Source organism: Schistocerca americana, chromosome 2, assembly GCF_021461395.2.
Source record: "Schistocerca americana isolate TAMUIC-IGC-003095 chromosome 2, iqSchAmer2.1, whole genome shotgun sequence".
NCBI classification, from domain to species: domain Eukaryota; kingdom Metazoa; phylum Arthropoda; class Insecta; order Orthoptera; family Acrididae; genus Schistocerca; species Schistocerca americana.
This window is the reverse complement of record NC_060120.1, coordinates 98135520-98149355: the sequence shown is the minus strand read 5'-3', so window position 1 is coordinate 98149355 and position 13836 is coordinate 98135520. Positions and strand designations below refer to the sequence as shown.

General features: G+C 39.9%; 1 protein-coding gene across 2 annotated transcripts in view; it reads right to left on the bottom strand.

The window, feature by feature from the left end:
- The window catches only part of LOC124589636 (endoplasmic reticulum-Golgi intermediate compartment protein 2), an 87673-nt gene that overhangs the window by 23327 nt on the left and 50510 nt on the right, over window positions 1-13836 (bottom strand). For both annotated transcript variants that reach the window (XM_047131570.1, XM_047131571.1), the window contains exon 5: window positions 1012-1262. In XM_047131570.1, the coding sequence (XP_046987526.1) occupies window positions 1012-1262 (251 nt within the window). The remainder of the gene's footprint in view (window positions 1-1011; window positions 1263-13836) is intronic.

The window sequence follows — 13836 nt, the reverse complement described above, 5'->3', positions numbered from 1 at the left end:
CAGCTGCTAGCCACCCTCTCACAGTGCCTCTCCCTGCCGCACACCATCCTCTCCCTCTACCTACCCACCCCACCCCACCCAACACTACAGCCACAACTGGTCTACCTGCCAAAATGCAGCACTGTCACTGTTAATCCAGCTGGCACCATGAAGGGACATAGGTGGGTGATTTTGTGTGTGTGTGTGTGTGTGTGTGTGTGTGTGTGTGTGTGTGTGTGTGTGTGTGTGTGTGTGTGTTTTACTCTAGCATGACAAAAGATAACTGCGAAAGCTAGCAAGTTTTCTTTCTTTTGTGTGCGCCTATTGATAACTCAATGCTCCTGCTTTTTGGTCAGAGATCTCCTTTAGCCCAAAAGTATTTAATTGTAATACAGGTTTCTTGGTTTTCATTTTTTAATTTTAATATAAATGTTACACAAAAAAATTGAGCAAGTAATTTTGCATTGATGTCAGTGGTATAGAGGCCATTGCTCTAGCCATATGACTTAAGCTGTGGCTGCTTGAACTGCTCTGTGAGCAACAGCCTCAGTTAGAATCTGGCTAAGTACAAGTTAAGGTTGTATAGTAACATATGTCGTCACAAGCTTGACTCGGTCTAAACAGTACGTTACTTAATATGTTGTCACTACTATCATGAAATGTGGTTTTAGGTTACATCTTTCAATTACTCATTTCTGTATAATTGCTTGTATTTTTTAGCACTGAGGGTAGCTATTCAATAGCTGGAGGACAACTATTCAATAGCTGAAGTCTAGATCTGCAATACAATACAGATTGGATTTGTGACTGATTTCTGAATTCCTTTTCCTTTCTTGAAATACACCACAGTTGTTGCACACAACTGTTCTGATGGAATCAAACTTGGCTGACAACATCTGCTGCTGACACAGCCTGATTAATATTCTCATTTCTTAAGAAAAAAGATTTTTTTATGGCTCAGCTTTCATTCTCTAATAATCTTGCTAAGTTTCGGAAACTGAAATAAAAATTTCAAAAGTTAAGTATACTCACTCTGCTCAGTGATCTTTTCATCTCCTTCCAGGGGATGAACTATTCCGGGACTGGGATCCCCAAATGAGAAACGATTAATACGGTGAGAAAAATTGTATGCAGCATCCGAGACAAAAGCTGAAATGTGAACATGCCCACGAGGTAAGGAAAGTGAACGGCCAGCAGTAATATGGAAATTGCCAGCTACTTTATTCAGCACTAGGCTACCAAATACTCTACATGCATTTGGAGGTCCTGATGGGAGAACATTCCTGAAAGTAAAAAGAATGAGTAAATAAATCGATATCAGCATATTTACACACAAATGTAGCAGCTAAATATCTGAACTTAAAGCAAAATGCAAGCCCATTGAAAGAGATTTCATACACAGACATTCTTTCTGAGGCAAACCTGGAATTGTGTAATAATCAGGCTTAATTCACTCAACATCAATTTATGAAGACAACTAAACAATATGAATGCAATACATACTTAATTAAAAATGTCTGGTGAATTATTGAAGTATTCAAGTAATATAAGTACCCAAAAATGGCACAAGCAGCAACAATCACAGTGCATTCTTAATACTAGGCTTTCTGGAGTCAGTTCACAGTCAAAGCTAACAATTTACAAACATATTACAGATATTCAATATTATCAATATTCAACATTTAGACGTTTACAGCCGTTAACTCTGCCCTATTCCTCAAAGGGCACAGCTTAAGCGTAAATGCAGATAACAATTTGATATGGTAATAAAATCCTGTAATGTGGCAAAATTTAAAAAAAAATACTGCATTACAAATAGTTTTTTCTGTTGCAATGGGCATGCAAAAATGTACACTTGATGACAGGCCAAAGATGGATTGTTCTTTTGGCAGATGAGTCTTTGTTGAGCTTGAAAAAATTATAACAAACTTGTTTTGATTTGTGTAAAGTAGTGGCAGCTGGTGCTCATATAAAAAGGCAATAAACTTTATAACTGAATTGTCTGTTACATAACCTTCCGTTATAACCTACTGCTTAAAAACAGTACAAAATAGTAAATATGGTAATTCTACAGTTATAAATATAGGCCTAATCCACAAAATACTGTAGCTAATAATAAAGCATGCACTTAAATGAACTCTTTTTGTACTATGTGTATGTAGTATTGTAGTTAGTTGATGTGTGGTAACTGATAGATTTCTAGCTTCTCTTCCAACTTAATAAATTAAAGGGCACTTTTAGGGAACAACCTAGTTTATTCATTTCAAAATACTTGTAAGAAAATGTGAGTTTCCATCACACAGTTCCATAATATGGAACACTACTGAGAGCTGGCCCTGTTTGCTGTTTGCAACATTTCCCATTGGCGAATGACAGTGGGAGAAGAGAGAGAGAGAGGGGGGGGGGGGGAGGAGGTAGAGAGGGAGGGGCAGGAAGGAATGCAGAACTGAACATATGTCACTTGGGTTGTGTGTCAACGGTGTGCTTAACTCATACAGCTACTGCGAAAACAGTTAGCTCATGTCCAACAATGGAATTTTTGCTGGTACTTCGCTAAAATATTGTAAGATCTCAAAATCTGACCACTGGGCCAGGAAGCAAGTAATATGCCATTTAACCTAAAACTTTCTGTTTTTGCCAATTTTTTCCAGCTAAGGACCGGAGTGGAACTGTTTAAGCCTGACTCTCCCAAAACATCTGATAGAATAATACGTGAAAATAGAAACAGATCTCACGTATAACTAACCATTTCATCTCAGTATAATTTCTTCCTGGGAAAGCATTAAATGAGAGCTATAATCTCACTTTAAAAAATATGCAGCACATTTTGTTCCAAATATAACAGGAATATTAATATAGCAGAGCTAGTTAACGAAATAACTGCTTTCAAATTCCAGAAGAAATAGCTGATAACAAGCACTGACACAGATTCCTATTTGGATACTTTGAATCCTCCCCCCTCCCCCTGCCAATGTATCAGTTATGAGAGTCTTATCCAAACAACAAAATAGCTTTGAAGATATTTATGACAATTTCAATGCAGTTTCAGCAATTTAAAGACGATAAGGAAACTACTTTTGGTTGAGTATAGGTGAAGCAGACTGCCAAATTCAGCTCTCTTGTCAACTGAATACAACACAGCTGCTAAATTTGACTTGATTGACATTATCAGTCAATTTGCTGCACTCAAAACAAGAAAACGGAAAGTAAAATTATAAGAACACAATTCTTGGTAAAGAATATGTTCTCAAAACTTAAATATAGCCCTTTTTTCATTTCCTGTTAATGGTTCATACACTGCTAATAATTTAATAGATACAAATAAAATCTGGTCTTTATTATGATAAAATTAATGTACAGTAGCTGCCACAAACAATAAAATAGATTTTGTTTTACTTTCAATTCTTTTAGACAGTCTGTACAATATGTAATCTGTTTATTACGATGACACATTAAATTTGCCGTGTGCAATATTTAAGTAATACTTTTCAATAATGCTTCATTTTTACTACACTTACCTTACAAATTTCTTATATCTGTGTAGAAAAAATTTCAGTAAGGTAGTTTTCTGGGGAAAGGGGGGGGGGGGGGGGGGGGGAGAGAGTTATGGGTCCACTCTAGTAGCTGACAACAAACTTTTTGTAGACAAGTGGACAGGTCGGCAAGGAGAGTAGAGATGCGGCAGGATCCACTGGAGTGCGGAGAAACAGGGGTACACATGAAGTGCTCCATCCTGCAGGCCCACCCAAGCTAGCCCTAAACTATGCTACAGCAAGGGGTGAAGTGGAGGAAGGGAAACCGCTTTTTCACATCACTGTGACTGCAGTCTTATAAGCCGGGAGTGTGGAGGGAGTATGGACCACCAGACACTGGCCCTGGTGCTGGACAAATTGGGTGATGAAAGGAAAAGACATTTGGCACTGTGGAAGGATACGCTGAGGAGTAGTGGTAAGTCCTGGTCTCCTGCCAGCAGCTCAGAGTAACACAGTGTCTCAATGGAGCAATGTTAACTGAGCCAAATTACCTCTGGTCTCTGTCACTCGTACTACATCAAAGTCATGTCATACTCAAACTGGTTGATATAATATTGGAAAAGTACATTGAATAAAATTATACCACAAAATTTCTGGTGGGCCACACCTCCCTGGTCCTTAAGGGCGGGCCGCCCTTTGTGTGAATGTAGACTTTCCCAGTGTATACTACTGAAGAAAAGCACTATGGTTTCCAGATAGATGGCAGTGCTGAGATATCATGATGCTTCTATGAATATCATATTCATCATCTCCTGCCAAAGTTTTAACACCCGGAGTAGTAGAATCTTATGTGGAGGCACTTTCATCCAGACCTTTCTGTGCAAAACAGGGTGCCCATAGATAGTTTGTGTGTGTGTGTGTGTGTGTGTGTGTGTGTGTGCGCGCGCGCGCGCGCGCGTGCTGTGTGCACGTGTGCGTGGAAGGGGGGGGGGGGAGAGGAGGGGGGGAAGTGCTAGACCTGGGGGTTTGGAGTATTTTTAATATTTTGGAATATGAATGGCGACTTGCAAATAGCCATTAAAAAGTTCCAATTCGGACCCTGATAAAAACCTGCATAATGCCAACTTTTAAATCATTTTCTTGTAAGAAAAACACCTGAATACATGATATTTTTTCATTTCCCAGAGAGCTAGAGGGCACGCATGGGCCCCTTTGCCCCCAGGTATGGGTGCCCTTGGTTATGTACACGCATATGCTACTGAAATGATGGTTTCATCTTACAAGGAGACAACAGTGAACCACAAGTGCATGCTACTTGTTTCCATTGCAAAGACCAAGTTTGCAAGAAGTGTGGCATTCACTATCTACAGAGCTAACAGGCACCTTCATTATGGTTAGGATGTGTGTGTGTGGATGCTGTGTGCGGATGCAGAAGGAGCTGGCCACAGTTTGCAAACAACTGAATGTGCCCTCAGGCTGCTGTAGCGTTGTAGCAGTGGCAGAAAATCTGACTTGCCGCATGGGACACCTCAGGTGTTGCCTGTTTCACCCAAGGGCTCTGCTGCCAAGGCACCTCCTTGGGTACCCAATGCAGTGGATCCATCCTTACAGCAGGGTGAGTGGCGGATAGTAATGCATTCATGTCGGTCAGGTGGAGGGCCAATGTGGAGGCTGGTTGTATGCCTTGTGAGTGAAGAGGTGGCCATTCCTTCAGCAGGGTCCAAGCAGGCACTCTTGGTTAGGGGTTTGCTAGTTATCGGGAGCTCCAACATTAGACATGTTATGTAGCCCCTTAGGAAGATAGCATTCAGGGCTGGAAGACAGCCAATGTGCACTCGGGTATGACTGACGGAGGGCCTCATCCAAGATGTGGAAGTGGTGGGTTTGCAGGCGGCTATCAAGCATGCAGGGTGCAGTCATCTGCAAGTTATGGCTCACATTGTCACCAATGACGCCCGCTGCATGGGTTCTGAGGCCATCCTCAGTTCACACAGGCAGCTGGCAGAGGTGGTGAAGGCTGCTGGTTTTGCGTGCAAGTTGCAAGCAGAGCTCCTTTGATTTGGAACCCAGTGGAGGGTCTCAACCAAAGGTTTCGTCAACTCTGTGATGGTTCTGGCTGTAAGCGGCTTATAGTGAAATTGTATGCTTATGGAATATCTTCTCAGTTATGTGACTGGATCTGTGACTTCCGGTCAGAGAGGTCACAGTTCGTAGTAAATGACGTACAGTAATCGAGTAAAACAGAAGTGATTACTGGCATTCCCCAAGGTAGAGTTACAGGCCTTTTGCTGTTCCTTATCTATATAAACGATTTGGGAGACAATCTGAGCAGCCGTCGTAGGCTTTTTGCAGATGACACTGTCGTTTATTGACTAATATAGTCATCAGAAGATCAAAACAAACTGCAAAACAATTTAGAAAAGATATCTGAATGGTGCGAAAATTTGCAGTTGACCTTAAATAATGAAAAGTGTGAGGTCATCCACATGAGTGCTAAAAGGAATCCTTTAAACTTTGGTTACACGATAAATCAGTCAAATATAAAGGCCATAAATTCAACTAAATACCTAGGAAATACAATTATGGACAACTCAAATTGGAAGGAACACACAGAAAATGTTGTGGGGAAGGCTAACCAAAGACTGTGTTTTATTGGCAGGACACTTAGAAAATGTAACAGATCTACTAAGGAGACTACCTACGCTATGCTTGTCCGTCCTCTTTTAGAATACTGCTGTGCGGTTTGGGATCATTACCAGATAAGACTAACGGAGTACATGGAAAAAGTTCAAAGAGGGGCAGCACGTTTTGCTTTATCGCGAAATATGGGAGAGAGTGTCACTGAAATGATACAGGATTTGGGCTGGACATCATTAAAAGAAAGATGTTTTTCATTGCGATGGAAACTTCTACGAAATTCCAATCACCAACTTCTCCTCCGAATGTGAAAATATTTTGCCGACACTGACCTACATAGAGAGAAACGACCACCACAATAAAATAAGGGAAATCAGAGCTTGTACAGAAAGATATTGGTGTTCGTTCTTTCCGCGCACTATACGACACTGGAATAACACAGAATTGTGACGGTGGTTCGATGAACCCTCTGCCAGGCAGAGTATCCATGTAGATGTAACTGTCTGGACCTACATTATTGGGTGAGGAATTTTAGGACTCCCACTGATGAGTCAAGTGTGCACTACACAAAGCAGTTGCTCGGATAGCAGAGTAGCGGAAGAGTGGGAACAGTGAGACATTAGTTTTATCTCTGGAATTTTTGTTTCAGTTGTTGGTACCTACTGTGAATGTGGTAACCATTATTATTTAGTCTATGGATTTCCATGTTTCGTACTTGACTTTCTTGTTGTGATTTCATTGTTGGTATATTTGTGCTCAGAGGTAAGAAAAGTATCTTTTTACTAAATTTACGTAGCTGGTTTCTGAGTATACCACTGGTCTTTCAAATCATTTCATTACTCACTCAAAACTATGGTTTATCCAAGACATATTAATCCCCTTCATTGAAATGTTACTTTAAGCTGAATGTGTTTGGAGCCATTTTGAAAAAAGTTTGTGACTGGGAACAGTGAGACATGAATAATGAGGGTACAGTGAGATATGCCCACGAGAAAGAAGACTGATACGGAAATAGGAAGGTTTTCAGAAGCTACAATGACAGAAGCTGTCATGCTGATGACCGCAAATAAAATGAACATCAGGAGTGCATCTAAGTTGAAAGGCTTATCCTTTCAAACAGTTAGTCGACACGTTAAGAAATATCGTGAGGATAACACTTCAAACATGTGTCCTAACTGTTCAGTGAACCACAGTTTTGCAGCAGAATTGGAGCTTAGTTTGTGTGAATATCTAGTTGTGTGTTCTAAAATGTTTTATGGACTTACTATGAACGAGTGCCGTACCTTAGCTTATGAATCAGGTATAAAAAATAACATTGTTTTACCCCAAATCTGGACTGAAAGTGAGAAAGCATCTATCGACTGGATGAAAGGTTTTCGACAAAGATTCTCTCAACTGTCTCTTCGAACCCCGGAAAGATGCAGCTTATCTAGACCTACAGGCTTTAATAAATTTAATGTGTCAAATTTCTTTGATAAACTGGAAGAAGTAATCAAACATCATCCAAATTTTACTAATGGATCACGTATTTTCAATCTAGATGAAACTGGAACAACAACGGTGCAGAAGTCATAGAAGATTTTGGCCTTTAAGGGTATGAAACAAGTTAACCAAGCAACCAGTGCAGAATGTGAAACACTGGTTATGACATGTATTATAAATGCTCTCAGTATCAGCCTACCCCCTGTCACGATATTTCCACATGTGAATTTTAAAGATCATATGACATTAGGAGCACCTGCTGGCACATTAGGTCTTACCGTTAAAGGATGAACTCAGAATGTTTTGTGAAGGTCATTCATCACTTCATCAAGTTCTCTGCCAGCTCAAAAGCAAATCCATCTTTGTTACTGATGGATAATCATGAGAGCCATCTCTCAATAGAGGCAATAGATCTGTGCAAAGAGAATGGGATAACAATTCTGGCAATTCCACCTCATTGCCCCAATAAATGGGTGCCTCTTGATGTCAGTGTCATGAAACCTTTCAATACATTTTATGATGCTGCTGCAGATACATGGATGGTGTTTCAACCAGGTGAAACATTTTCAATTTATAATGTTGCTCACTGTGTGGGGATAGCATATCCCCGAGGAATGCCTCCTGTCAATATCATTGCTGGATTTAAGAAGACAGGAATATTTCCTTTAGATCACTATGTGTTCAATGAGGATGATTTTCTTCCATCCTCTGTTACTGACAGATCTCTAAATGAAAGCTTGGAAACACACATATCACCCGAAAAAGACCTTAAACCTGAAACTGATGTGGGACACCCATCACATGATGAAAGTGAAGCACAGTCTATAGCATCCAGTTCTTCAGAATCACATGGAAAATCTGCACCAGTGTCTTATCTCTCTCCAGAAGACATACGATGTTCCCCAAAGACAAAACCAAGAAAAAGTTGCAGTCACCGACGGCCTAAAGGAAGAACAATGATTGCAACTGACACACCAGAAAGGAATGAAAAGGAAATGAAAAGACATTATGGGACCTAAAGCAAAGCAAGCTTTATTACTAGTTGATGAAACTGATGCTGACAAAAGTGAATTAATTTTGCAAGATTCTTCAGATGATGAGACCTTTGATCAGACACAACTGATTCCAAAACCGGAAATGGTTAACTTTGAAAACTTACTGCACTCACCCAAAGTGGGTGACTTTGTTTTAGTAGAGTTTGAGCCAAAAAAGAAAATATATTATGTAGGAAAAATTCTTTCAATTGCAGGAGAGTCATCCGAATGCGAAGTTACAATTCTTAGGAAAAATTTGAAACTAGAGAACAAATTTGTGATGCCTGTAGTTCCAGATATTTCATTCATTGACACAAAATGCATAAAAATGTTATTGCCTAACCCTACTACAACACATAACAAGACAAAAAGACAACAATCTGCTGTTTCATTTGAGATCAACTTTTCTTCTTATGATGTTCGTTAGAATTTGAGGCACTGTCTCACTGTATCCACTGTTAAAAATTCATGGGTACAGTGAGACACTTTCATGATTAATTTTTTTAAAAGGAAAGACTGTCAATATTTTATCAGTAAATTGTCGAAGTATTCATAACAAAGTCACCAAATTTACTGTCCTCTATGTAATTTCTATCCTCAAATTCTTTTGAGACTGAAATAGAAAGCTCTGAGATATTTAGCAAGTCAAGGAAGGAATGTAGGAAAGACAGATTAGATGCCAGAGGAGGGAATGTGTTCATTGCAGCTGACAAAATATTGTTTCTATTGAGGTTGAAGTTGGGTGTCAAGGTGAAGATATCTCGCCAGGTATAGCACATCTAGGTGAAACAACGTTAATTGTTGGATGTTTTTACTGACCACATAATTCCACTGTGACTGTTTTAGAACCATTCAAACAAAGTCTATTGTCAGGGGCACAAAAATACACAGATCTTGCAATACTAGTTGGAGGCCATTAATCGACAGACTATAGACTGGGATGCCATTGGATTCATTGTAGTGGGTACAGACAGACATTCTTGTGAAGTACTTTTGAACACATTTTCCAAAAACTATCTTGAGCAGCTAGTTTAGCAGCCGAAATAATGTGGAAATATCTTAGACCTTGTAGCTACGAACAGGCCAGACCTTATCAAAGGCATCAATATAGAGACAGGGAGTAGTGATCATGATGTTAACGTAGCAACTCTGGTTACGAAAGTTAATAAATCAGTCAAGAAGTGTATGAGAGTGTTTCTGCTATAAAGAGCATACAAGCAGCTATTAGCATCTCACTTAGACAGTGAACTGACACCATTTAGTTCCAGTCTGTAGGATAAAAAGGAATTATGGGCAAACTTTAAACAGATTGTAAATTGTGCTCTGGACAAGTATATGTCTAGTAAGTGGATTACGGGTGGGAAAGACGCACAGTGATTTACCAACGAAATTCAGAAAATGCTGATAAAGTAAAAAGAGGCTGCTGCACTCTTGGTTCAAAAGAGAATGCACAACAGGCAAAGGTTGGCACATATTCATGCAGCTGTAAAAAGATCTATGCATGAAGCATACAACAACCACCACTGTCATACCTTAGCAAAAGATATGGCTGAGAACCCAAGAAAATTCTCATCCTATTAAAATTGCTAATTTGGCCTAAGGGTTCCATCCTGACACTTGTTGACCAGTCTGATGTGGCAGACGATGGCAACAAAAGGAAAGCTGAAGTTTTAAATTTCATGTTAAAGAAATCAGTTCATGCAGGAGAATCATACAAATATACCATCATTTGACCATCACAGAGTCCCGTATGGACGACATCATAATAAGCATCCCTGGCACAGAGAAACAACTGAAAGTGCTGTAAACAAGTAAGTTTCCAGGTCCTAGTGGAATCCCAATTCGGTTTTACAACAGCACTGATCCCATACTTAGCTTGCATTTATCATGAATCTCTTGTCTACGTGAAGGCAAATGGAAAAAAAGTGCAGGTGACTACTGCACATAGGAAGGGTAAAAGAGCGTACCCACAAAATTACAGATCATTATCCTTAACATCAGTTTGATGCAGAAAACTAGAAGATATTCTGAGTTCAAACAAACAAATCTCCTAGAGACCAAAAAGCTTATGTCCATTCCATGAATCAGCATGGTTTTAGAAGGCATCACTCACTTGAAACTCAGCTTGCCCTTTTCTCACATGATATACTTTGGACCAAGGATGAAGGACCACAGGCAGATCCCATATTTCTAGATTTCTAAAAAGCATTTGACATGGTGCCCCACTGTAGACTGTTAACAAAGGTAAGAGCATACGGAATAGATTCCCAGATATGAGAGTGGCCCGAAGACTTCTTTGGTAATAAAACCCAATATGTTGTCCTCAATGGAGAGTATTCAACTGAAACAAGGGTATCGTCACGAGTGCCCCTGGGAAGTGTGATAAGATTGCTATTACTTTGGATGTACATAAATGATCTGGCGGACAAAGTGGGCAGCAATCTACAGTTGTTTGTTGATGATGCTGTGGCGTACGAGAAGGTGTCAATGTTGACTGACTGTAGGAGAATGCAAAAATACCCAGATAAAATTTATTGTTGATGTGATCAATGGCAGTACCTCTAAATGCAGAAAAATGTAAGTTATTGTAAATGAGTAGGAAAAACAAACCCACCATGTTTGGACACGGCATTAGTAGTGCCCTCCTAGACACAGTCATGTAGTTTAACTAACTGGATGTAATGTTGCAAAGTTACATGAAGTGGAATGAACATGTGAGGATTATGATAGGGAAGGCGAATGGCTGACTCTGGTTCATAGGGAGAATTTTAGGAAAGTGTGGTTCAGCTGTAAAGGCGGCTGTGTATATGACTCTAGTGTGACCTATTCTTAAATACTGTTCACATGTTTGGGATCCATACCAGGTTAGATTAATGGAAGACATAAAAGCTATTCAGAGGTGGTTGCTAGATTTGTTATCAGTACATTTCAATAACATGCAAGTATTATGGAGATGCTTCGGGAACTTTTCAAGGAACATTACTGAGAAAATTTAAACACCTGGCAATTGAAGCTGGCTGCAGAACGATTCTACTGTCACCAACATATATTTCGCATAAGGACCATGAAGATATGTGAGAACACCACTGTGTATATTATAATGTTGCTCAGGGTAAAATTGCACTTCATACTGATGTTATTTATGTTATACCTAACTGACACATTTCTTTATATTAAAGGGAAGACCTGGTGGGACACAAATAATCTAAGGAGTAAAGGTAAAAACTCAACAAATAGCTGAGGCAGTAAGTCATCAAAGCAAGACTGAGAATTTTGCCAGCTTTTGGATGAATGCTTTCCACCATTGCAGATGGGTTGTGTTGTATGGAATGGGTAAGGGGAGGACGGAGAGAGGGGGAGGTAGGGAGGCTTGGAGTGGAGGATAAATGAAGTTGTGGGACAGGGCTGGAGGTGGGTATGATACAACGGTTGTTGGAGACTGAGGCCAGGAGGGTTATGGGCTCAAATGATGTGTTGGAAGGACAACTCTCATCTGTGTAATTCAGAGAACTGATTTTGGGGGAGGTATCCAGATAGTATAGGTTGTAAAGCAGCCACTGAGATTGAACATATTTTGCTCAGTAGTGTGTTCTGTCATGGACCCAGTATGGTTGTGACCATTCTTCTGGGTGGACAGCAGGTTGGTGGTCATGACCAAAGGACAGAAGAGAACTAAGTGAAGGGTGTGGTAAAGGTATTGACACTGTGGAGGAATGAGAGGTTTTGGCCCAGGGTAGAGGCCATAAAAATGTCATAAATGAACCTGAACCAAATAAGGGATCTGGGATTTTGGGTGGCTAGGAACATTTCTTCCAGCTCATAAAGAGGATGATACAGAAGGGGACTGTGTGGTTCTTTCAGTGGGAGCACAGAAACCAGCTACAATGGAGCATCAAATATTGTTTGGTTTATGGCTTTTGGGAAGTGCATAGAGAATAGATGTACGGGGCAGTAGTTTTCACTGGTAGATGCATTGGAGGGACAGCTTCTGGATGGGCCTATAAATTAGGGAAGAGATTGGAGGTTATGCTGGATTTCTGGGATAGGGTCAAATGGCAGGTCATGCAGGTGGAAGAGTCAGCGAATTGATAGTTTAGGTTCATTCATGATATCTTCATGAACTGGATTCAGGGCCAAGACACCCTATCCTTATTTCTCCATAGCCTCTAACCTTCTCTTCCATCTGCTTTACCTAGTCCTCCTCACCCCAGTGTGCCATCCTTCTGGAAATTGACCTCCATCTGTTGGATGGCTGCATCCAAAACTCTTCCATATCAAGCTCAATAACCAGCAAAGGTACCTGCATTTTGATAGCTGTTGTGCTACTGATACCAAAAAGTCATTCGCATACATTCTGGCCATTGTTGCAGACATGAGCAAGTAATCCCTTTCCCAGTTTGCTGAAGGTCTTGCTAATGCCTTCTTAGGCAGGCATGTTCCCAAACTTAATCTGTAGCAGATTTCTCATACCATATTCATCATTTTGATTTGCAGCTCCTTGTGTTGGTCATGTTTGCAGTTAAAATTGTTAGATGTGAGGTCTGCCACTTATGCAAAACACCATTTTTTCTCAGTACCCAAACATGTTTTGGCACCACTGTGCCATCATCAGTGGGTTTTCGTTTTTATTTATTCTACAATGTGAACATTTTTGTTAAATGATTATAAAAAGGACCTTTACAAATAAAAACAGCACAAACAGATAAAAGTCTACAAAGACACACACACACACACACACACACACACACACACACACACACACACAAAGACAAAATGCAAACAAAATTCAAATTTGGCACCGAACTCTCTGGTGAACAATGAACACTGGCTGAGGTGGGACACATAACAAACCACAATCACACTGTGTTTTGGTGAAGTGGAAAGTGTTTTTACTATGTTTTTTGTGGAAAATACTTGTTATAGTTAGGTGTGCATCACAACACTTCAGCATGATGTGGAGAATGGAAGTGCTTGCCACATGAAAATGTAAGTAAAAATGAATATAGGCACGAAAACATCACGACAAATTAAATTACATTCTCAAAAGCTTTCTCATCAACATCGTTTGGTTGCAGATGACAAGCTACCTGCAGTAATTAACATACAAGTGATCCAGAAAATTCAAGCACTGAATGTAAAAGTATTTACAAAAAGAAACAATCTGTCGTTCGAACTAAAGATGTACATAATTTTATAATCATTTAACAAAAATGTTCACATTGCAGAATCAA